The sequence below is a fragment of the Ambystoma mexicanum genome, chromosome 9, assembly GCF_040938575.1.
Source record: "Ambystoma mexicanum isolate Mex_15411 chromosome 9, UKY_AmexF1_1, whole genome shotgun sequence".
Lineage (NCBI taxonomy): Eukaryota > Metazoa > Chordata > Amphibia > Caudata > Ambystomatidae > Ambystoma > Ambystoma mexicanum.
In genome coordinates this window covers 588,289,720-588,316,380 of record NC_090931.1, presented here as the reverse complement: position 1 = coordinate 588,316,380, position 26,661 = coordinate 588,289,720, and the positions used below count along the sequence as shown (strand labels likewise).

Below are 26,661 nucleotides of genomic sequence, written 5' to 3'. Positions count from 1 at the left end.
ACGCCCATGTACCCATAGGTGAAGATTTTCCAAATCCAATGTTTATTTGATGGATGTGTCAGGATCAGAATGGCTGTCAGAAGCAGCCCGCTCACACCTGACTGCACTGTGCTGCATATAAAGAATAATGCACCCCCCCTCCGCCCCTGTACAATACAAGGATTGTATAAGCCAGAAACACACGCTGTGCCATGTAAAGCACAAGAGCTGCAGCCTGTGTGCTTCCTGCGGGGACAGAGCTCCCAAGTGACTTCCAACAGAAGTATAATGTACATCTTGGCAGTAGGCTATTGTTTGTCATAGCAAACTGATGGAAGCCCAAAAACTACAAATGATCTGTTGCAGTTAACCAACGGATCAAGGTAGTGTGAATTGATTTGGCTGGAAAGTTTTATAAGAACCAGAATGTCCATAATGCTTTAATTCTGACCCAAGGGAGGCACAGTAATGGGCTGTGTTGCAGGGATGGGCCTCATAAGGTTTCTGCTTCAGGGCAGGGATTAGCGTGAAAGTAGTAATGGCATCAGGGAAGGGAAGGGCCTGTGTACGGGGATGGCCCGAGGAGTAGGTATGGGACTAGGAGTTGATATGGGACTAGGCGGGGATATCATGCTTCAGGCTGGATTAGCCTTAAGCCAAGATAGACCTCTGGCTGAAGAGGCTCCAGGTGTTGGAGATGGGCCTTGGGAGTGTATGGGCCTCGGGTGGGGAACGGGGAGTGCTGGGATAGGGCTAAGTATATATTTTAGTATAGTTAACTACGGCTATTGAGAACAGCCTGTCTCTAGTACAGCGTGATGATATCATAACAATCCATTTGTATTATAATTGGGTTCAGTAGTTGTGATGTCATAATTAGTTGAATATAAGATTTTGAATTGCAAATTAGGTGCCTATTATGTTGCACGTGCCATTCATTATATTTAAATAGCGGGAACCAGTAAACGCAGCAGTAGGGGTGATGGTACCAGGGGACCAGACTGTATCAGACATTCCATGAAAGCCAAATGTGCAAACAATTGTAGTTGTACCTCGACATCTTCATGTACACACCCAGTATAACACTAATTAAAGCGTCTACGATAAGAAGTCCTTGAGGCTCCTGTAGTAGGCACACTGATGGTACACAGACTGGTTACCCTAATTCCTACGTCATCAGACCTTGCCTCATAGTCATGATAAACGGCAGTCGCCCTTCTCATGGGAATACACAGAGCCTAGAAAGAAAGGAAGCTAGTCTGAAATATCTCCCAGAACCTTCACAACCAGCGACATGTAGCCCTGGCAAAGGCAGCATGTTGAACTCACAGGAGGTGCCTGTTACCTAGTGATCAGCCAAAAAGAAGCCGAAATAGTGGAGGGTTGGCAGCACGGGTAGTCGGTTACTTAGTGGAGAATGCTGGGCACAATTGAATCTCCATGAACGCAGCAATGCCCTTTCTAGATAGAATCTATGTTTATTATGCAAGTGAGTGAGATATCACACATTGTTACTGACCAGGGGTGGAGATATGAGGCCAAGAGCTTTGTTTAACCCTTAGTAATGACTATCTGGCAATGCCCCCCCCCCCATTGAGAACATAACTGTTGTGAATCAGACCCTGTGAATGTGGGTTTGAAGCCAAATAAGTCTTGCATAAAACAGGGTTATTTTTGGGCTGCTTTATGAAACCCTGTCTGGGCGGTTGCCTCACATACGTGTCTGCGGCTCACGCGTGCCCTGCTAAACGTTCACATTCACCCTCTTGTAGGGGTGGCACAAGAAACGCGCCATCGAGACCTCAAATGGGCAACCACAGAAGCGCATGACACAGAAATTGGATTCACATGACTTATTCAGGTTTCTCAATGGGGATGGACTTGAGCATGGCCTGGCAGGTATGGGAAACCTAAAATGGCAAAGTCTAGATAAAACAGTGCAAGGTCCTGGGATCAACACAAGGTCCAGGAGGGTATGGTAATCCAAAATCTGCCCCTAAATGATACCTAATGTCAACGCACGGTGGTCCAAAGGCTGTCCCGTAGATATACCTAATCTCAATGGACTGGAGCTCCAAAGGCAGTCCTTAAGCTATCAAATGAAACCAGGTGTCCCAAGTGTCAGGCCAGGATGGTGATCAGCAGGACACACAGTTTCAGGGAGCTGACTGTCCTTGGACACGTCTTTCCAAATGTGTGGTGTGTCCGGGTAGTAATCCAAATGGTATCTGTGGACCAAGATGGGTGATGGAGTCTTTATCCCAAAGGATGGGGTGACAGCATCCTGCAGGATGTCTTTATTCCAGAAGCTTTTCCACCCCCTTGCTTTTAAGGTAACCACTGGTCTGTCTGGTCTAGGTATTGGCCCTCACCCACGTGGGTCCTTCTGGGTAGAGTTTACATGCCATTACCTAGGTCACAAATCTCCATCCTTGTCTAGGAAGTTTTCTTTAAGTTGCTGGTTGTATTGCGGTGCCAATCTCTCATTCCTCTCCTGGTGTTTGCTAGTGTTTCTGACTGGCGGGCTATGAACCCAGAACCAAAGGTTTCCTCAGCTACTTTGTACCTTAGACATGGCCTCCCTCCAGCCATGCCTCCGCTGGGCTCGCCCTTTCCTCTTCTGCAACTGGCTATTGCTTGGCCTTGTCAGCATGGCTACACGCCTTCCCTTCCATTCTAAGCTACATATTAAAGCAGGTAGTGACCTCTCTCTGCACATTCTGATCACGCTTCAGGAGCGCTGTCCAGTTTCCAAGCGCAACCCCACAAACCTTCTTCAACACACACCCACCCTTAAGATACAATATTGCTGTAAAAAGTGAGTGTTCAGGGGGTAACAAGCCCCTGCCAGCTATTTGGTCAACCCCTACCAGACTTCTATGAATGGTCCATTCCATCTTTGTCTGTGATTCTGTTCTAATGGCAAATGCTTGATGTATCCCAAAGAATATAGATATTATTATCATATCTAGGAATGTGTGTATATTAATGAACATGAACATATGTGTAAGGCGGGGCTTCTGACAGTTTAAAGTGTGTAAGGCGGGGCTTCTGACAGTTTAAAGTGGGACCTTGTAATGCTATGACTGTATGGGAATCACTGGAAAGAACCCGTGTGCCTTTTTTCTGTAGGACACGTTCACACTGGTGAAATCATTGAATGGCCAGCCAGGCTATTCCTTTGCAAGGTTTGGGTTTGCCATGGCCACTATCGGCGACATCAACAGAGACGGTTCCAGCGACATTGCAATTGGTGCCCCAGTGGAAGAGGACTTTGATGGCCGCGGCTCTTCGGGGAGCGTATACATCTATAATGGTTGCAGAAATGGGATTAAGGAGCCCTGGTCTCAGGTATATATATATATATATATGTTGGGTGTGCCTGTAATATGTGGGCAAAGCTGTTCCTTCCTCGCCTCCTCCTTCCACCTGAGTATCCATAGCTGAGACATTAGGGAGTAAAGGCTGTGTGCATCGGTTCTGAAATTCAGGGAGCATATGTCTATGCTTTAACTTGCAAGTGGGTGAACATTCAGACTACTAACACAACTACTTAACACCAAGCCTTTTTTAATTTTGATATAAATAATAATGAATGTATTACTTAAGAGTTGGGCGGTATTCCGGCTGTAAATTGCTGGAATACCGCCAGTGGAATTACTGTTACCCCACTTGGTCCTCCGGATTTACTGCCGGATTACAAGTGGTGGTGGCGGTGATGTTAGTCCCCATTAATTTGGAGTCCAAAGGACTCCATTGGGGATTTTGGCGGAATTACAGCCGGTGGAAATACCGTTGCAGGTAATGCTGCCGAGTTTGCCACTTTTTCAGAAGAAAGTGGGAGGATTTACCTCCAGCACGATGCTGGAGGTAAATCCCCCACTTCAAGGCCAAACTCGTAGTATGGCGGAGCGTGAACAGTGCTGGTAATTCCGTTACTGCCACATTTTTCCTGCACCGCCAAAATTGGAATGAGCCCCAAAGGCTAAAACATAGCTTCAGTGAACATTCGGGGGAAATATGTCATATAGTTCCATGTTTAGGATTTTGGAAATTAGCCTGAAGATCCTCCATGGGTTGGAGATGGGCCTTGAGAGTGTGTGGGCCTATTGTGCTGGAAGCCAATGTTATTCCATATTTAAAATTGAGGAAGTAAATGCCTCCTGTGAGAATAAAATGGAATCAACAGTTGGATAAAAAGGCCGGGAGAAGCACCCCTGTCTTCGGTTTTCCAAGTCTGAAAACAAAATGGAAGGCAGCATTATAAAATTGCATTTGGAAAAGATTAAAATTGTCCACAGGAGCGGTGGCAGGGACACTGGGAGCTGTTCAAGGAAAAAGAGAAAGGCCATGCGCCTCTTTAGCACTGCTCCCGAGTCACAGCAGCTGCAAGTCATATTTTGAACAGTGCCATCTACAGCAGCCTTTAGTTCCTGACTCATGTTTTTGGAAGATTATTTTACATTTTATGGAATTAAAAGTGTCCAGAAAGCAGAAGGAGCATCCGTGGGGCTCTCAACCCCAGGCCCTCCTAGGCCCCTCTCACCTCCCACAGTTTAGACGGTCTTCCTAAACCTGCCATTGTGCTCCATGTTGTTAAATTTGATGTTTTTAACATTTACACATATCATATGAATGCAGATGTTTTTGAAAACAATGTTTTGAACTATACATTTGCGTACATTGATATTTTCAGGTCAATAAATGGACCTCATTACGAGTTTGGAGGTACCCCTCAAACTCAGGTCCGGGTCCCACAAAAGTGGAATTACCGGTCCATTCTGACCTTGGAGGGCCCGGTAATTCCCATTCGCGGGACCCGGACCTGGTACATCCCCATTCCCATTTGAGCCTCCATAGGGCTGAATGGGAATGGGGAGGATGGTAGCAGCGGTACCGTTAATAACGGTACCGCTGCTACCATCCTGGTTTGCTCGCCGGTGCCGCTCTGCACGCCTAGTCTGACCAGGCGTCCAGAGCGGCACCCGCGAGCAAACTCAGAATTTTGCGGCGAGGTTGCCTTACCGTAACACTCCTAATGAGGCCCATTGACATTACACTATACTGGCAAGCGATTCCTACAATCATGTATTATTGGTTCTGCTAGCCACTTCCCTGACACTCATGGGCTGCTCCTTCGTCTACCTATACCAATGCATCTCAGGGCCAGCACAGGATGTCCTTGGTTATATGTGATTTTACCGACGGGAAAATACGGAGTTGTTTCATTGTGACCATAATACTGAAAAACCCTGCTTTTTTATTTTTTATTTGGGGGAAGTCCCCCCCAAGTACCCCATTTTTCTACCCTTATGACGCCACCCCATCTCCACCCGACTCATTTTAACCCCTTACCCCATTACCCTATATATATTTATTTCATATTTTCTGTATTTTTCGGTATTATGGTCTTTCAGTGAAACGTACCACTCTGAAATGTTTTCGGTAAATTGACTGGGTACCATTGTCCTCCTATGTCCCCAATTCCTGCATCCTCCAAACTGCCACGCTCATGGCCCTGTTTAACTGTAACAACCACAAAGTGGCTTATTATTACCTTTTTTTCATTGAAGTTCCCTATTCTTATTGCTGCACTAGGACCGCCCCATAACTTGACACACAATACGGCACAGCTGTAGTCCCTGTAGTCGCAATGGGACCCATACACATTGTGGCACATTATGGTGAAATTCGCCTGAAATTACTGTAACCTTTACTCAGGGGTGAAAATAAATCTGTAAAGATTGCGGTAATCATAAAGGCTGGCCGTTAATTGCAAATTTGAGGCATCAGGTAATAATGTCCCCCTACATAATGTCCCCATACATGTCACCAGGATAAGCCATTGGTGACATTATATATGGTGACATTATGTATGGGGACGGGTTGCGGAGATGTCACCTGCTCCCCTTGTAAAAAAAAGAAAATGGCACATTTTTTGACAGGAGACATTTTTGTGGGGACATTATTACATGCAACCAAATTTAGTTAGCACAACTGCTGGAAAAGCCGAGGGCAGAAGCTGGGCACCAGCTCTAGTGAAGTATTAGAGCCTGCACCAGAGGGCTCTGTTTATGGTCAGTGACCGCCGCACAAGCTAGTGGCTCCCTGCCGAAGGCAAGGGCCTCTTAGGGTAAAGTAGGACGCCTGGGCCAAAATATTCAAGATAGCATTCCATGGAAACCTATTCACCTCGGACATGGAGCATAACTTTAAGATAATACAGGGGTGGCACAGAGACCCGGTAAAATTGTCCAAAATGTTCTCCGGGGTGTCCCCGAGGTGTCCGAGAGGTTGCGGTCAGACAGGATCTAGAAGCCACATGTGGTGGCACTGCCCGAAAGTACAGTCCTACTGGGAGTCGGTGAGGGGTTGGATAAAGGAAGTAACGGAGGATTGTCTGCCGCTAAACCCTTTGACGATGTTGCTGGGCCTCCCCCCGGAGGACACAGAGCTCCACCGATACCCAAGGATGTGGGAAACCATGCTGAGAGCAGGCAGGGTAGCCTTGGCCCAAAAATGGAAGAGTCCCGAACCCCCATCCAAGGAGGACTGGCTGAAAAAAGTAAAAAACATGTTCTTGATGGACAAATTAACCGCGATGGTGAATAATGATTCCAGCTCATTCCTTACAGACTGGTACGGGGTACAGCAGTCCTGGGGATGGGATGTCCACTGAACTCCAGGGAAGGTGCTTCTCCAGAAAGGAGCGGGTCTAGTCCAGCAAGACAGAAAAATACGGACTGGGTCCCCACGCCCGGGGGTACGGAGGCGTTAAGCCAACCAGAGAAGCGGTCACAACTCGCATCGACCTCGAGGCTCACGAGACGGAGCCACATAGGGAGTCTCCCGAAGACAAACAACCGGATTGGATACGGGGGGGGGGGGATTCGGGGGGGGGCTACTAAGGGAGGGAGGGGAGGGGTCATTTAGTTCTTTCTTTGTTGTTTGTTACATAAAAAATGCAAATAAAAACTAAAGTTTAAAAAAAAAAGTAGGTTTCCTTCACCAATGCAGATCTTTGCTTTATAAATTGGAATATGTGTTTTTTCCTTCCAAGAAATGTCTCAGCAGTAGAGCCCAGACCAATAGACTCTTATCACTTTAGCCTTGCACTAGTATAGTATCATAAAGCATTTTGTTGAGTTGGTTTGATATTTGTCTTATCTGCTGTTCCTATTACTTCCCAAGCGAGTCAGAGCTGCAGAGGTCTCTGAGGGGCTGAAGTACTTTGGACAATCCATCGATGGGGGATTGGACTTCACCAATGATGGTTACGTGGACATTGCAGTTGGAGCCCTTGGAGAGATGCTTGTGTTACGGTGGGTAATACCAAGGGTCTCCCTTGGGGTGGGCAGTGACAATTTAAAGTACAAAACATCTGCCTGCCACACCTGTTCCATCACAGGAGCTCTGATAAAATGAGTTAGGCTGAGGTGGACGGAGATACAGGGGTCATAAGAGGAAGGATTCCTGCCTGGAACTATGGGCTGACGGCAACATTTGCTACCCTTGGGAGCCACTGTAGGCTCCTCTGGTGGTTCCAAGTGGTTTGACTTATTTTATATGGGGTAACATGTTAAATAATATACAAAGTGGTCCATTTAGGAATGAAGAGATCAGACAGACTAATGCATTTATGTGCATTCATTTTAACGTCATCCCAGAAGCCATGTCTCGACTTCCTGAGTTAGCAAATTCAATGACAGCCTAAATGGAAAAAGGTTTGCTGTGGGCCTGGTATATTATAATATGATATAATATAACCCTCTGCATTGTCCACAAGGCTTTCTGAGGCTGGGGCCCGTACTACATCCAACTCTCTCTGCCTAAGTACCTTCCTTCTCGAGCCCTTTGCTCAGCTACCTCCACCTCTCTGAGGGTCGGACGCTTCTCCAGACCGAATAGTGGGGGGTAGATCTCTCTCCTCTGCAGGTGCCTCCCACTGGAACGGCTTCGCTGCCCCTCTGAGAATTGAGCCAGACCACCTGAAGTCCCAGAAGCAGCTTAAGAACCTCCTTTTCTCCTCTGCCATTCCACCCCTGCTCTTCTTAGAGCTTTCAAATTCAAAGTTGACCATATCTACATCCTTCTCAAGGCCAGAGACTGTGTTGTCATTTGGTTCACCTAGAATCTCGTGCACTACTCCTGGGGGTGGCCTTACGCCTATCTCAAATTGGATTGGAGCCAAAGGGAGTATGCTGGGCTTTACAAATATATGACCACACGAATATTGGGCTAAATGGGATATTTCTGTACATTGAAGACCAAACACAAAAAAGACGGATTTTGTTGGACCGATTTTGTGCGGCCTTCAATATGGAGAAATATGACACTAAATGACCCCCTCCATCTCCTTCACCCTTGAATCAGATCCCCTACTTGCCCCACCCCTCCTCTTCTAGTGGGATTTCTTGATAATCGTGGAATGGGGGGTCTCACCTCCACACCTCACACAAACACACACATACAACACATGTTCACCTGATCCATGCCGCCTCAATTCCCCGACACAACATTACTCACACGCAGACACACAGACACACAAACACAAAAACACTTACCTGGTCCACCAGCGACGTCCCTCTTCAGGCTCCGCCGTGCTTGTCAGCCCCTGTGCGCAGCAGTCTCGCAGAAGCTGACAGTTCAATTTAGAAAGACCTCTCAGAGCGGTCTCCGAGCAGTCTATCTAAATCGGTATTTTATACACAATTCCATTCAATTTGTGCTGGCTGCTTAACATGACATATACAAACATGAAATCTTTGTAATTCATTATAACAGTTTGTGATTATTTATGACTTCTATACCTATATATATATTTTAATACCATACTTAGAATATTAGTCCAAAGGATTGGCCTCCACATGCTTCATACAATTTATTCCTGAGGCCTATATTACTGTGTGGAATTTTTTATTCGAGAAGGTGGCGCATCACAGTGCCTTCATTTGGGTTTATATGTTTCTTTCCTGAGTGGTGATGGAGGAAATTCTTCCTGGGCAATACAAAAAAAGAGTACAGAAAGCGCACTTTGCGATGTAAGTATATATTTTCTGCATAGAAAAAGCTAAAATACCTTTCAGGAAGACGAGACAGTGGGTGTCGTAATTTTAACATGCGAAATCATGAATAATTACCTTTCCATATTCAGACTCAACCCTTACTCAATGTGCAACTGGAGGCCACCATTTCCATTACCGTCCATTTTACTCGCAGATGTATTCAGAAGTAGACACTCCTGTTGTTGTGGGATAGGGGACAGAAACAAAGAAATAACCAAAGGATGGTCTCTGCTATCCGAGTAAAATGATTATTACAAACATTTAATTAGGAATAGACTGCTTTGCAAGATGATAAAACGCTCCAATTAGATGGTCTTTGCTTCAAGACACACTGGCCGCGAGTTACTTGTCTGTCTAGAGCATGGGCCGCATCAGATGTTGGGCGGTGCAGTCAAAATGCGGCGATAATAATGTTACCGCCACATTTCTGCACCGGCCAATCAGTGGTTTGGGGAAAAGTCAGAGGATTCACCTGCAACTCTCAGCTGGAGGTCAATGCGCCGACTTTCTGTCCATTTGCGATGCAGTTACTGTGGTGCAAATGCTGCTGCAGTAATAGCACCCAAACTGCCCCATTGAGTCCTATGGACTCAAACAAAATGGGGACTTACACCGCCACTGCCGCTTGGGATCCGACGGTAAAACCGTGGGACCAAGTGACAATAGTGGTTATTGCGTTGGGCAGTATACTAGCGGATTTACCTCCGGGATACTGGCAAACTCCTGATGAGGCCCCATGCCATTGAAAATGTAGAAGATGCCACTCAATGGCCAATGAGAAATGGGATCACTAATTACGTAATGACTACTGATCATTTGTGTGTCTCATGTTCGTGTGTAGATTTCAAGAAATCAGCAACACGGACGAAACAAATTTGCAAATGGGCGTGCACACAGAAATTGCAAAACAGTAAACAATATCTCCCTGTGAGTCAGGTGCCAATCGGAAATTAAGTCAAATGGAACCCTGGAGCGGACCCTTGTTCTAAGAAACCTTGGCAGTGGAGATGTTACTTCAAACGCTCGCAACTTTTCGCTTTTAAACACAGAACGTGTTTTCCTTCCCTATTCGCTTCATATTGATACTCCAAACGTGGCAGCAAGTGTATTCCAAGCTGTCCCATATGTGGTCGGATGCCGAGTGACACGTGCATTTGTTAATGTCCAGAAAGCGCGTTTAGCTATAGACGTGATGACGCCATTCGCCTAATGACGTACGTACGTACATACATAGATATGTGTAAACGTGGCTGGAGACACCATATGCATGTGCAGCACAATAGTAAACATCTAGTTCTATGATTGCACTTGGGCAGGGCTTCTAGTGCACCAGGACTTAGCCCCAGCAGTCTCCAAATATTGGCCTTGAGCCAGGGCCCTGCCAGGGCTCCCCGACCTGACTTCCAGATTTCTTTCCGGTAGTAATGGAAATGAAAAAATGAGTGGCAATACTGCTTGTCACCACTAGAGGTCACTTTCTGCCACGTTTAGAATCACCACATTAGTTTAAGAAATGTTTTTAAACACCCATGGACATTACAGGAGAATACCTTGTTTCATTTTTACAGCATGTGGTAAAGGATTGTCAGAATTATTTTAAATAGTGCGTACGACTCTCAGCTTTCTTTCAAAAGAACTATGGTTTAGTATGTGTACGCTGATATGTTTTGATTTGAAGTTCTATTTTGTATATGAATATATTTATTTTGTTCAATATTTCTAGAAAATAATTATATTTTGAGACATCTTTTAAGCAAAATGTTCTCCTTTTCATTGAATATATGCAATCCCGATTGGCTCCATTAGGTCACTCCTTTATGTACATATGCCCCGCCTCTTTTAAAGGTTTGTCGGCTACTTGGGATGTCAGGCTGCTCAAGACCCTTTTCAGGACACGCCGCCAAATATTGCATCACGACACGTCAGAGCCCCCGCTCAATATCTTATCGCACTTAAAGCACCTCAGTGCTTTAAAGTTCTATGAACTATATACAAATAAATAAATAAATAAAGCACCTCACTTGGTAAAGTTTTGCCAAGTACCAGACATTTAAAAGCAGATTGGATCATCCAAACCACAGGGAGCAGGCAACTTGAAAACAAGTTGATAAAAAAAAATCGCTCCAACCACAAGACAATCCGGTTCAGCAAGTTAACAAGTTAATGCATTTTATTTGCAATTGCATTATATATGTTTGAAACATAGCCATAGTGGACCGACCACCTGTGAAAATCAGCAATTAACAAGATACATAATAATCTCGAGCAAGTCCTTGATGTACTTCCAAATAGATGCATAAAGCTTGACACCCATAGCTCCCCAAGGAGTCAGATGGGGGTCGGACATAACTATTTGCAAAGTTGCCAGACATATAATGCCACCAAATGGCTACTGGTTGTTGGTCCTGAACCCCCTCGCGATGCCCATAAGCCCCCAGCGAGCACAGACTCACACGCACACACGTCTATACTGCTCGGGCTTCCCGGTCGCACCGTCGCGGCCAGGATTGCCCCCTTTATTTATACTGCACGCAGCGGCACACAACGTCACGCCGCCGCGTGCGCGTCCCTTCAAGGGGCAGCGCCACACTCCTCCTTTTTCGGGAGGACAACAAACAAAATGCTTTAATACTACACACCACAAAACCAAAAACTATACTAGTACGACACTTGAATAACAGCTTCCCCACATGCCCCTTTATTAGCATCCACCCGGGTCCCCTTTCTTAACAGTCCAAGGACTCAGGCCCACCAGATAAGTGTCCCAGCACTTAGTCACTGAGGTAAGCGGGTTTCCCTTGCCCAGACCTCTGGGGGTACCTCCCGCTTACCTCCGGCACGGGTAGTCTCTCCGTAGGCATTCCCCGGGCAGGGGACTCAGGTGTGCCGGATTGGTCTCCTCTGTCGTCAGGTACCTCATTAAGTCCGGATCAGGGGGAGCGTCCGTTCTCGGGTCTCCTAACTTCTTAAAGAAGCTCATGTTGCGGGTGACAGCTGACCTTCCGTCGGAGGGCGTTACCATGGACCCCTTGACCGCCACGACGTCCAACGGCTCCGGCTCGTAAGGAAGGGAGAGCTTTCCATGGGGGTGTCTGTTCCGGATGAGGACTTCATCACCTGGCTCCAGCCGCTGCGGGCAGAGCCCCCTCCTGGTGTTTTCCTGCTCAATCCTCAATCGCCGGTCCACCTCTACCTGTTGGTTATCAATCACCCCTGGCTCCTTCTCCCCCATCTCGGGGCCACCCCTGTGGAAGCATGCGGCGTGGTGCGGTACAGCCGCAGAAACTGATAGAGGGCTCTCTGGAGGGAATGTCCCTGGCCTTGGGCAATTCTGAAGGTCTTGTTCAGTGTCCTCATTAGCCGTTCGGCCTTGCCATTTGCCCTCGGCCATAAGGGGGTGATCTTCCGGTGCTGTACCCCGCAGCTCTCCATCATTTCCGAGAACCGCTCACTCTGGAACGGCACCCCGTTGTCAGAGCACAACATATGGGGGAAACCATGGGCCACAAACACCTTCTCCACGGCCACCACCACGTGCTCGAAGGCCACCAATTCCACAAATTCCACTTCAGGGTACCTGGAGTATTCATCGCCGATCACTAGAAAGTGGGTGCCCATCGTTGTAGATCCGAAGTCCGCATGGACCACCTCCCAGGGTCGTGTCCCTCGAGGCATCGCCTCTATGATCGGCTCTCGCTGCAGAGGAGATGCCGCCTGACACCAGACACAGGCCACCACAAAGTCATCCACTTTCCGCTCGAGCTCAGGGAACCACACTTTCAGTCGTAGCCTGGCCTTGGTCTTTGCAGCACCCTGGTGTCCATAGTGAGCAAGAGTGATCACGTCCTTCACCTTGGACTGAGGAACAACGATCCGATCACCTCTGAGTAGCAGGTCCGGCGCCGAGAATGAGAGTTCTTCCCTGACCTTCCACAGCTGTTCCAGTCCCATTTTGGCCTCCTGAGTGCACCCCGCCAGGGCCTCCAGCACCGACTTCCAGGAGCCTCGCTGCATGGAGTGTCTCAGGATTTGGACACACTTGTCTCCCGCTGCTGCTGCCTCTAGCTCCCCAAAGGGGCATCGCATTAGGCGTGGCTGCCTCCACCACCATGCGGACATGATCATCTGCTTCTTCAGCACGTGTCATACTCTTCTCCCCCATGTGCACCCGGGTGTCGAGATAGATAGTCTGCCGCATTGTTTGCCCCTGACCGATACACCAGGGTGACCCCATACTCCAGGAGAGCGAGCATCCATTGCTCGATCCTCGCCGGCAGCTTGGACGACGACCCTGCCAGAATGGGAAGGAGAGGCTTGTGGTCAGTCACCGGGTGTCCCAGGACATATAATCTGAAATGCCTGCATCCCCAGAGCACCGCCCGCGCCTCGCGCTCAATCTGCGAATACCTCTGCTCTGTCTCAGACAGCGCCTTGCTGGCGTAGGCCACCGGGCGGACACCCCCATCACGACCAATCTGAGTTAGCACGGTGCCCAGGCCAAACAGGCTGGCGTCCACAATGACCTCCGATGGCAAGGCAGGGTCAAAGAATGCCATGGTGTCTTCAGCCGCCAGTGCACCATTGATGTCCTCGAACGCCACCTGCTCAAGCGGGCCCCAGTTCCAGGTGGAGTCCTTCTTCGTCAGGGCCCTGAGGGGTTCCGATCTCGAGGCAATATTTTGAATAAACCGTCCACAGTATGTAACCATGACAAGGAAACTCCTCACATCAGACACCGACTCGGGTGGCTGTGCCTTTTTGATGTCCTGGACTTTCTTGGGATCCGGCGACACACCCCCCTCTTTGAAAACAAAGCCAAAGAACTCAATCGACGGGCACAGGAACTCACATTTTTCTTTGTGAAGTGTTAGGCCCAGCGACTACAGCCTCTCAAAAGTCTTGGCCAGCCTCCTCAGATGGTCCACCTCCGTCCTGGCAAACACCAGGATATCATCACTAATGTTCAAAACGCCCTCTAGGTCTGCAAGGGCGCCCCGGATGATATTCTGAAAGACCTCTGCTGCCGAGGACACACCAAAGCTCAGTCTTTTATAGCGGTATAGCCCCCGGTGGGTGGTGAACGTGGTAATGTACCTCGATTCTGAGTGTAGGACCACCTGATGGTAGCTCGCTCGGAGGTCCACCTTGGAAAAGAAAAGAGCACCCTGCACCTCGGCAATGATATCATCGATTGTGGGGGTAAGGTGCCTCTCTCTCTTGATGGCTTTATTCGGCAGTCTCATATTGACACAGATTCGGACGATGTCTGGTTGCTTGGGTTTCCTGGCCACAACAATCGGGGACACCCAAGGAGTCGGAGCGTCCACCTTCTCAATTATGTCGAGATTAACAAGATTGTCCAGCTCCCTGTCCACCTGCTCACGAAGGTGAAAGGGTACCCTGCAATGTTTTAGGGCGATGGGCTGTACCGACTCGTCTATATGCAACCTCATCGGGTCGCCAGCCATCTGTCCAATTCCATTGAATAGGGTGGCATACTTGTCAAGCAGGTTGTTAATGTCCTTGAGGTACACCGAGTAAGCAAAACTGACTATTCCGAGGGCCTCGGCCGCTGCAGAGCTCAACAGGGTGTTCGTGCTTACCGGTGTTACATAGAACCGTGCGGTGAACCGAGAGCCATCATGCTCCACCTTCGCCACGAAGGCACCATCCAACGGTATGGGTTCCAGGCCCCCGAATGCAAAGATGCAAGCTTTCGGTGTGACCAGTTTGGGTGGCATGTCCATGGCGTCGTAATGCCCATGGGCCATCACGTGACTGACGCTCCCGTGTCTACCAGGACTGGGACTGTTGACTTGTTGACCTCCACCACACACCTCGGCTGTCTCCTGTTCTTCCCTTTCAGGGCCCCCACACTGGAGAGGAAGAAGATGTTCTCTTCCTCCTCTTTGTCTACCTCCTCCACCGGGGCATCTTCCTCGCTCTGGTCCACCTGGGCAACATTCGGCGGGCGATTCTGGTGAAGGAACCTATCGGGCAACCCGCACCTTCCACATGTCCTTCCCGCCACTGGGCACTCTGTTGGGTGGGGAAGGTCGTACCCGCACTTCTGGTAAGATTCACCCGCTCTTCCAGCTCTGTCACGGGGTCCAGCACCAGGCCTTCTGATGCCTCTTCCACCTCGCCACATGGCACACACCTCCTCTGTCTTCAGGGCTGGACTGGGAACCAAAAGTGGCCCTGGATTTTTTTTTCAAAGTGGCCCCATATTTCGTCGAAGGAGCGAGCATAGCGCGTGAGCCCAACCTTTCTATGAGGGGATTGCGAGTATCCCCCAAGAAGATGTTGAATAAAATTAGTCCAAATTAGTGCATTTAAACCATGTTATAATCATATATGGATTTTAAAAATTCATGTTTTAAGTAAGTTCATGATCTCATAAAGTATATTTCAATGATAGATGGACAAACCACGAGTGCAATATCAGTCTCAATAAACATAAGAAACATATCAAATAATACATGGATTGTAACAAATGTTTTTATTAAGTAACAGAACAAGATGCACATATAGGGGCACATTCTTAAAAACGAATGCAAATAAAACAGCTGAGATAATGCACTTTTTTATTTGCATTAGTTTGAGAAATGGGCAGGTCACCATATTCTCAAATGCACCTCATTCTCAAAGGTATCTCATCATTTGTGCCAAAATATGTACTGACAATCTGACCGAGTCTCCAAAGGGCCCAGGCAGAGCTTTACAATGCACATATTGAGCTTCCCTAAAACATGCAGGGGCCTTCGAACACATAGGTAGTGGCCCCACATCTCAAAACAGTGCATCTAAGGCCTCCTGGGGGCCCAATCACATACAAGGACTGCCCAACACATATAGGGTCCATCAGCACTACATGAGACTCTGCATTACACAGGAGCCCCTCAGAACACACAGGAGCCACTCAGCACGCACTATGCGCCCCCCATACATGGCCTTATTCACAAGCGGAGGTTGGCCCCTCGGCACATAAAATGTTGATCAGTCCATTTATGGGGTACATCAGCGCATGCAGGACTCATCAACACTTTCAAAGAGTGCTTCGGTACATGAAAGGCCCCTGCACATACAAGCTCTCCTCAGCAACTAAAGGCCCATCAGCACACAGTGGAGCACCACTCATACAGGCAGGTATAGGCCCTTGCCACACTGGTAGAGGCGCATAGATAGGGCGGCGTTACCCCATACTGCAAAACAATACCAGGACGCGAAACGGGACAGGACAGCGTTGGGGAGCAGTGGTAAGTGGCGACATGGGAGGGAATAGGCACGTAGCCAGGGAATGGTCTGGGAAGTGGAAGGGTCAGGTAAGAAGAGCTTGGATGAGTCATCGGAGTTCCACGTAGTGCCCCCAGATAATGAAAGTGGGGAGGCCTGTGAAATATTGGTGGGCACTGGTGGTGTCCCCCAGAGAGTTAGCAAGTGGCATAGGTGGGTGGGAGAACAGGGAAAGGAGGGTGATCTTTTTTCCAACTCCAGTTGCACAAACATTTAAGCACAATGGATCTTTTTTCACCCATCACATAGAACCGAATGGGAAACCATGCATAGAGGGGCCCAAAGCACACAGTGGGCCCCATGAAATACAGGAGCCACTCTGTATGCACATAATCTGCTCACAACATTCAAAGGTCTGCCAGCACATAAAGGGGCCCCTCAGCACAAAAAGGGTCTCAGCACACACACACAGGGGCCTCTTGGGACACATGGGGCCCCTTAGCACAAGCAGTGCCCCATCTCATATACTGTGCATATTCAGGCTACACAGCACAACAAAGGCCTCTTCTGCCTGTAAGAGCTGATCAGCACACATGCAGGTCCTCATTGCACACACATGACACCTCCACACAGCAGAGTGTGCCTCATTCTACCCCGCCCCATAGCACATACAGTGCCAAACTCCACAAAAAGGGCCCCTTAGCAGCTACCTCAGCAGACAGAGACCTTTCAGTAAAGGGGTGAGTGACCCTGTAATCCAAAGAACAATGAGGAAGGATTACACAAATAATAAATTGCTCTTTTATTCTCTCTCCCTATCACACTCTATCTCCCTCTCTCTAATATAGTCCCACCTCCCTACTTCACTGTCTGTCTACCCTTCTGTCCCTCTCTCTCTACTGCACTCCCTCTTTAACACACTCCCTCTGCCTCTAGCCCACTCTCTGTAACCGGTCTTCTTTATGTGTACCTCGCTCTCTTCACCACACACTGTTCACCAATCGTTCTCACCTCACACTCTCTTGCTCTCCTGCACCCTACTTACCTCTCACTCACCCTTGTATACATTGTGCCACACACCCTGAATTTATTTTCATCCTCCCAACAATACACATTCATACGCCATTTGCTGGCAGCACCCTTGTTGTGACACCCCCCTTGCTCCCTGTCTCTCTTACCACCTTGCACAGAGCCCATGATAACATCTGATGATAAAGCAGTTATAAAGCAGCTATAAAACAAGTGTTTCAATGCGCGAACAGGCAAAGGGGGGAACAGAGGGAAGACAGAGACAGCGATCTTATTACCATCTTATGCACCCTATTTATTTCTCTAAACCTGTTGACATTTGAACCTTGGGTCTTTTTCACCATTGCAGGTAAAGCTCTCTTTTGCACCTTAGCTCTAACTCGCATACACTCAACAATTCATAAGAAACAGTCAACATATTTCATCTAGTAAACTCAGTCACTCGGCGTGTTACACAAATCAAAGAAATAAAATAAGTCAATAAATTAAGCTAGGTTATACCCACACTACAATATTCACATTAGCAACGCCAACTTATCATTTCCAATTGTAAACGCTGGATATTCAGAGCCCCCCCAAACATACGATGTCCAAAAGCATTTGATAGAATGCTAGAATGACAGTGGATGGACATAAGCCAGAATATAACCAATACACACGATGACTCAGGAACCTGCCGCTCATCTCAAAAACAGCAGACAGAGCAAAGCAAAGCAGAATTGCAGTTGCTCTCCCAAGGCAATGCAGGGCCCGGTAGCATACCTCGCTCTGACCAGGCAGTCTTGCATTGAAACTCATTCCTTCCCTAATGCCACCCACCCTTCCCTCCTCAGAAGACCATGTGCCATATAATGCCAAATGCAGGCCCCAGCAGCATAACTCGGTCTGACATCATTCCTTCCCTAATGCCACCCACCCTTCACTCGAAAGGAGACCAAATGTAGGCTGTCACTACTTGAACTCAAGCAGTGGGGCCAGAAGGTGCTGTCACTGATTGACACCAAGACATATGGACATATGCTGTGGAAATTAGGTGACTACTTTAGTTTAAGAGCCATTTTACTGCCACTGGGTAGAAACGTTTGCAGCAGGTAAAACGTGAGTGTGCCAGGCACGCACCAGCAAAATGATATATACATTGCTGCCGGGCAAGCATACACGCCAACTCCTCCTTATTCGGGAAGGAGAATCACGATTTTGCAGACACAAATGTTTTTCCCATAAAGTTTTACCTTCTAAAATCCCTCGCCCCATTCAAGTCTATAGGCGAACTGAATTCTACTTATTTCTGTCTCATAATCTCCCACTTGTGAAGGGGGAGGGAGGGGTCTCATTATGGAACCATCCACATTTCGTGCCTAATGTGTTAAAAACGTTGGTCTTGGGACACATCTGAGCAAAGCGCCTATTGCACTCAAAAGCTTAGATTGCTACGAACACTGCATGCTGATGCTCCCTATACGTTCCCTACCCGGAACACAATAAGAAATTAACATATTTATCAACATGAAATCATTGAGAGCCATGCTAGACTCACGCAAGCAATCTAATTACTGCACCAGGCCAGCTACTGCTCGTTGAAGATTCTGTGCGTCACTGGCAGCCACAACTTTTAAAAGAAAACAAGCGATAGCCCCCATCTCACGCGCACTGCCATTGCCCTACATTCCCCAGGGCAGGGAACCTGGACGGACAGTCCTTGAGAGCTCTGTCCTGGGGAATGATTTGAGGGACTGGCTGCCGCTGCAAATAATGCACGATTCAAGAAAAAGCTGATTTTGTTCAGTAAATTAACTTGACTTGCAGGCTTTAAGTTAAGTTACTTCACTGAACAAAATCATGCATTTCATCAACAGTATCAGTGAGTGACCATCACAGACCAGAGGAGACCTGATTTGAAACTTCTCTGTACGTGAAAAGGTCGCAAGTTGTGCCGGAGTGCATGTGCTGCACCCCGTGGTGACCCTTGCAGTGTGCACGCGATGCCCCTGTTGTGCTCCCTGCAGTGTGCATGTGGAGGGCACGTGGTGATATGGGTCCCATTCTGTGTGCAAGGTGCATATGTTATGTGCTGGGTCTTCTATAGCGCTCTTTTTGTCATTTGCATGGCCACCTCTTGGCGTTTTATGATGTGCTCGGTGGTGCGATAAGGGAACCCCACGTGGCCTTTGGAGGGGTGGAGTGAGGTGACTCTCGCCACAGCCACGCGGACTGGAGGACGTGTCATGGGTACACAACCTTTGGAGTGTTGTGGTGACATGCACGGATGATGCCACTTGAGACAGTCTGGGCTGAGACGAGCCACTAGCAGACACCGGCCGGAGTCTGACCTGGTGCCAGGGTCGGGCTCGGGAATAACATTATCTCGAGCACCTTGAACAAGTGGCCCACAGTTGCAAGTGGCAATTCATTGCTTTTGTGACAGACTGTTTGAGTAGTACCCAAGGGCGAGGCTTTTGATAAAATGTGATGCAAATTGTGCAATTTAAACAAAATGTATTCAGCAACACTGGTCAAAACTACTAGCTGCAGAGCGAAGTAACTTGTCAAACCGGTCCACATTGGCCAAAAGAGTGGCCCACTTTGTTTAAAAAAAACAGGCCCAAACTAGCATTTTGTTGTGTTTTTGGTTCGGGCATTGCCTTATTGCCCTACCAGCAGAGACAGGCCGGGGTAGGTCCTGCTGCATCGACGCTAGGCTGGGCTCTCCCTCACCCAGGTGCTGAACCTACACCAGCCGAGCATCGATGTGCTTACCCAGTCTGGCCTAGACGCTTCTACGGCCCAATAACTAGGGAATGATTTCAAGCAGCCACTGCAAGTTAACTTTACTTACGTGGACAATCTCGAGTCGAGACTCGAGATACATATCATCAATGTGCAGTGTCTCTCGCTAGTCGCTTCTCACCTGACAATCGATCGATCTTGTGACTTGCAATGCCAGGCCTCATGCAGCCCGGACCAGCTGCCTGCCTGCTAATGTGTGCACTGTGCGGCAGGCAGGGCAGCAGGCAGGGCACGTGCGGTTCCAATCTGGTGCCCAGCCCAGGAGGCCCTGCGCAGGCGCGGGCCCAGCCCAGATGCTGGGAAAAAATAAATAAATGCCGGTGCCGGTGCCGCTGCCTCGGTCAGTGGTGACAGCCAATTCAAGGCAAACCACCCAGACGGAGGCGAGTAAAATCACGCGATGTGTTTATGCTAACACATGTGTATCCTTCCGCTCAAAAAGAGGCCCTACAGGCCAGAGGCCTACCGGGGGATGTCCCGGTGTCCCGGTGGGGCAGTCCAGCCCTGTCTGTCTTGACGGAGTGCGACCCCGCCTCCATCCTCGCATCCCAAGCCTAAGACACCTCATGGCATCGCCCCAGCTCAAGGATGCGGGGCAACGTGGTGCCGGGCTCTCTTAGGACCTGTCTTCTGAGCTTGCCCGAGGAGCACGCCTGGATGAGCATTGTTCTTATCATGTCCTCTGCATCGCCCAATGCACAGGCCAGCGACAGGCGCCTTAGGCATACATAAAAGGTGTCCAAAGTCTCATCCTCCTTTTGCTTCGCGGACAGCATCACAAATCGTTCATAGTCCGAGTTGGCAAGGGGCAGAAAATAAGCCTGGAGTGCTGCCTTTGCCGCCGCATAGGAACCATCCCCTGGTGGAAGCGACTCAAATATCTCCTGGACCAAAGGTCCCGCCGAGTACAACATGGTTGCCAGCATGCTGTCATCATCCGTCACCTGTGCGGCCCTAAAGTACATATCCAGGCGATCAACCCATCTCTTCCATCTGGGCCCTAAACTGGATGGCGGGCCTGTGACCTCAAATTCCAGGATGGTCTGCAGGGCCGTATGGGCTCGTGCTTGGGCCATGACAGGATGTGCTGGCTGAGCAACCAGTTGCACCACTGGCGGGGCCTGAGGCAATGGAGCCTGGCCTCCTGCTTGAGCCTGAGGAGGCTGCTGTATAGCTGCTGGTAGTCTGCCATCCTGGGGGGGCTGCTGTTGAGCTGCTGCTTGCCCACCATCCTGAGGCTGTTGCAGTTGAACTGCTGGCAGTCCACCGTCTTGATCACCAGCCCGGCTCATGGGCTTGAGCACACAGGCACCCCCAGCATGGAAATTGGGGGGCCGTAAATCAACACCCACCACCACAACACAGTCCAGACACACTCCCAGGCAAATTAAATGTCCAACCTGGTAGCGAAGGTGACGATGGCAGAGTGCCCCCCTTCACAGATGGCCTCATGCACAGCCACACAGCCAGACATGATGATGAACAAGATGCGGAGAAATGGAAGATCCACAGCTGCAGCAGGACTCACTGATGATGAAGAGGATGAAGAGGAACAAGATCTCCAGCCTGATGATGAAGAGGATGATGAAGAACCTATTCCTCAGCTGCAGCAGCACCTCATAGGCACAGGGGTTCCAAAAATTGAGTCAAAGAGAACATTTGGGCTAAGCAGGCCTAGCCATTGTAGCCCTCCTCCTCGCTTGCACTCGACGTAAGAGGCCCAAAAAATCAAATAAAATTTGAAAATTGGGCATGGGCATGCAGGTATAACTGCCTGCTAACAGTGTGTCCAAATATTTGGCCTGGATGCCACTCACCGCCCAAACCGGAGCTCGGTGAAGTTCCACGGGTGAAATTCAAAATGGCCACCAGCCACGTGGTCGATGGACGGCCTACGGCATGAAACGAAATGCAATCCGAATTCTGTTTCAGGGAAAAAATTGATTTTCAATCACCGCCGGGCCCAGGCATTATCCCATCCTTGCCGCCACTGTTGGGGGTTGGTCCTGAACCCCCTTGCGATGCCCGTAAGCCCCCAGCGAGCACAGACTCACATGCACACACGTCTGTACTGCTTGGGCTTCCCGGTTGCACCGTCACGGTCGGGAACGCCCCCTTTATTTATACTGCATGCGGCGGCATGCAACGTCACGCCGCCGCGTGCACGTCCCTTCAAGGGGCAGCACCACACTGGTGATGAATATAAGTCTGTGTTCCACTCCCTCACGATATTTTCTGCCCCCCTGGGTCATCATGTTTGCTCTTTTTGATTGCTGTCCATCTGGAACCCGAGGACCAAGGTTAGAATCACTGCGTCAACCACCTGGCCTGGAACCTGTCTCTACTGTACATGTGTCACCAGTGAGCATGCCACACTCTCCACCACAGTCCCTACTACTCCTTCGGGACCCTTGAGCACCTACACCTCCTGAAGGGCAGATGAGCTGGCATTGGTCACTGTGACGCGGGCATCACCTTGGGTAAAAGAGGCAAGAGCCCCTCTGCGCAGGAGGATGGAGGAGCTGGGAGGGTTCCAGAGCAAGCCCTAAAGCAGGATCTTGTGAGAGCGCTCCATGGCCTGCCCAACTGAGTGCTAGCATGTTTTTATGCAGTCTATTATATACTCCAACCTTACCTGCAGTACGAGAAGCTTGCCAATATCTCTTTTCCTTCATAGAGACATCAGCCAACCAAGAAATCAGAGAAGCCGCAGAAGAGGATCCCTGGTCCAGCCCCCTAAAAAGAGGAAATCCAGTCAACATCAACCAACTTCAGGGAGCAGTCACAAGAGGAGAACAGACGAAGAAGAGGAAATCGACAACCGACCCTCTGCGCGCCACTGGGAACTCCGGTGGGGAGAGCCAAAGCCACTTCCGTACACGACTGGCCAAGAAACTGTGCTGCACTGCCCTGGGGCGCTGGCATGTGGTCGCAAGGACTCAAAAACTCCCTGGACCACCAGGGACAACTGAGGGGACGCCACTGTCCCTCCCCCATAGAACTGACCTCCGGAGCAGGTGGAACAGCAATATGAAACAAGAACTCTGGCACTCCAGAGCCACCTTTACTTACTCGCACAGAAAATATTTGGCAGTGATTAAATCCCTAATCATACGTTCTCATTTTCTCATGTCTCTGATCCACTTTGGGGGGGTAAAACAACGCCATATTGTCCAGGAAGCGGAGGCAATACAATATAGGGAGGGAAATGTAAGACTGAAACAGGAAGCAGGAAGTATGGCTTATTCAGGTGAGATCATAAGTAGAGGTGGAGGACGACTAAGAGACCAGCAGGACAGATGCAGGTGCGATGAACTGTCTACGCGATTTGTGAAGCAGGTGAGGTGTTGGCCAGGAAGTGGAAGTATACAGGTTTTTGTAGTTAGTCTGTAGAAAGCCTAGCGTAAGAGTGGGTGTGAAGTGTATGGTACAGAGTGAAAGGAGGGTGTTTCATAGTTTGGAGCGAGGAGTAGAGTAGTGGTATAGAGGAGGAGAGCAGTAGCGTGGAGGAGGAGAGTAGTAGTGTAGAGGAGGAGAAGAGTAGTGTGGAGGAGGAGAGTAGTAGTGTAGAGGAGGGTTATTGTACTGTGGAAGTAGATATTAGTAGTGTAGAAGAGGAGAGTAATAGTTTGGAGGAGGGGAGGATGAGTGTGGAGGAGAGAGTCGCAGCAAAAGGAAGGGAGTAGTAGTGGTGGGAGGAGGAATAACTTCAAAGGGTGGACCCAAGATCGAGGAGGAGTGAAAAATTGAAAGGACAGTAGACCAGTGGGTGGGAGGAGTAGGAAAGAGAACCAGAGCAGGTAGGGTAAAAAGGACAAGGCACAAACAACCCTTAAAACAGCGCGTGTGCAAGGCACTAGCCCAAATCCCATTAGAGCACTAACCAGAGGGAGAGCTAGGAAGTCCCTGAGGGAGCCTTAGATAGAACGGGGCAAATTGGCCTCCAGGGTCTCACCATCAAGATAAGACCGGCTTTAGACAGTAGGGATCAACCATCAATATCTACTACTAGGGGGTCCCGGACCCTGTGCTAGGGTCGCGACTTAGGACAAGAGAGAGAGGGACAGCGGTAGGGCCCACAAAGAAGACAATAAAAGCCCTTGAACCATCTCTGCGACTTGGAGTGATTATTGTGCCATCTATGGCACGATACAAAGGATCCACATTATTCAGGCATATGCCACCGCTCCGACCAAGGAATGCCTGGCTCTGACTCCCACTCCTCTTCGGGTGAACATACCGACTCCAGCCACCCTTACTAGACTTACCACATTGCACAAGTCAAAATATTCACCTTTACTGAACCAGTCCCCAAAATCAAGTACTTTGCCCCACAGACTAAGGGGTTTAATGACGTAGTGATCCGGGTAGTGAATAAACTGAAAATACCGACCACGGTAACAACAAAGATGGCCTCTGTTATTGTTAAAGCCTTGAATAAGGGTTTGACGGCCAGATTATTAATTCCTTTGGTGCCAGTCCTTGTGGATCTGGCAGAAGAGGCTCTATGAATTCAGCCTCTGTGAAATTCACTGAGTTAAGGCAAGACAAAAACATATAACACTCAAGGCAAAGACCCAAAAGTTATGAGGTTGCGTCCCACCCTGACTTTATGGTAGCGTCAAGGCCCATGTAAAGAATGTTGCCTTTCTTGATCTCGACTCTGCCAACACCACCCAAGACAGAAAACACATTGACAGCATTCGGGAGACAGTCTGCTTATTAGCAGCAGCATCTCTTCAAGCGTCAAGTGCAATTGCTCTCCTCCGATGCTACTACCCTACAGAGCGCTTGGTCCTGTTCATGCCAAAAGACAAAAGAGGACCTTTAGGTGGCTATGGGGAAGGAACAAATAATTTCTAAGCTGTTGATCAAGCCCAAGTGGTGTGCACCCATGCAGATGTAGTGGACCATTCTCCCAAGGGACATTAGCATGCCCTGACACTCAGGGGCCATTTGTGGCTAAGAGTGATGCAGTTGAGAGCAGTTGAGAGCAGGCGCCTGACACACAATTCAAGACCTCCCATTTACTGGATTGATTTTTTTGGGGACCTTGGAGTAAGAACTCCTGAAAATAAAGATGGATAGTGACACCCTCAAGTCTGTGGGGCTCTATAGGAGCAAGATGCTGCAAAGTCAGCCACTTAGAAGCATGCTCTCTTGCAAATACCATCATTCAAGTCTCTCGTTTCCATGCACAAGATCAAAGGCATCGGTTCCATTAGAGACATCTGTGATGGTGAAGTATCATCGAAACACTAAAGACTCAGGTTACATTTCAACATCTTCATTGCACCACAAGGAGGGGTTGGATCAACTCCTGATAGGTATCGCAGAACTCAAATCAGACATCTTGAGAAATTAGGGTCAGGATAGAGGATGACAAAAATCTGTGGCAAGGGTTTTTCTAAGAAGGGCATGATGCCATAATCCCCGGTCTCACCAGCAGAGAAGGGGACCACCCGCAAGAACTAAAGAGACAATGCAAGTCTGAACCGACCACAAGCGATAATCCAATCAGGAAAGAACAATAGCTAACAAGGCTGACACAGACAACAGGCACAGCTAACAACCTAACCCACTACCCAGCATCCCCGTGCCGGACATGACAACATAACCTCATGTTTAAACCGCCAATCCAATGCATCTTTGCATCCACACTATTCAACAATTGCCCCACGCTCACAAGATAGCCATCTTCTAAACCAACCCCAGCATATAAGCAAACCCGCTAGCCAAAATGAGACAACTAGTGCTACACCAAGAATGCCACACCTAAGCTAGTAAGTGGAAGATGGAATTCACTAAATTGACAGCAGAATTTCTGGAGATGGACTTACATCCGAAACGGCTAACCCAACACACACAACCAAAATCCACTGAGATATAGGTATGGTGATTGCCTTGCATCCAATCTGGACATGGTGGTAACGACTGAACTGAACTGCGTCCCACCCAGATAGAGCTATGGGAAATACTAGGGCAAAAAGCCCAGCGAATAGTGTTAACTGAACTGAAGCTGCCAACAGCACATCACAGCTCTTGCTCTTTCTCCAAACTTTGTCCTACCAACGTACCCCAACCGACCGCCTTTTCTTTTTCAGATCCGCCAGAGCGCCAAGGAACTACTCTGGTGGTGATAGTGCACAGTATGAATATCCTGTTTAACATTAACAGTCTCTACCAGGATATGGAGTTCGAGTCCTAAATTCCCTTATGTATCATAGTCCTGAAACAGAGCATCCCACTCCCAACGTAGGTCTTTTCCGGTTGTTTTTTGGGTCAGAAATGGTCATCCTCTGACCACAGGTCACCTTTCCAAGCTCTTGAAGTTGGTTACAGCACATGCCTACAAGTAAATTCTTGCTACTTCCCTTTTAAGGGAAACAGCAGGAATGTCTCCTGTCAGGGTACTTGTCAGAATTAAGTCATGCTAACCCAACAGCTAATAGTTGTCCTCCAGTGCGTGACACCAAAACAGGCTTCCTTACTATCTCTCTGTGGGTCACCCACACACATAGGCCCTTGTCTGGGTGATAGCCTCCAGTGGGCTAAAAGAAAATGC

At 48.7% G+C, this 26,661-nt stretch overlaps 1 protein-coding gene across 1 annotated transcript in view; it reads left to right on the top strand.

The window, feature by feature from the left end:
* ITGAE (integrin subunit alpha E) overlaps window positions 1-26,661 on the top strand; it is a 439,817-nt gene that overhangs the window by 253,543 nt on the left and 159,613 nt on the right. The window contains exons 17-18 of the mRNA XM_069615209.1: window positions 3,112-3,330; window positions 7,171-7,301. Of these exons, the coding sequence (XP_069471310.1) occupies window positions 3,112-3,330; window positions 7,171-7,301 (350 nt within the window). The remainder of the gene's footprint in view (window positions 1-3,111; window positions 3,331-7,170; window positions 7,302-26,661) is intronic.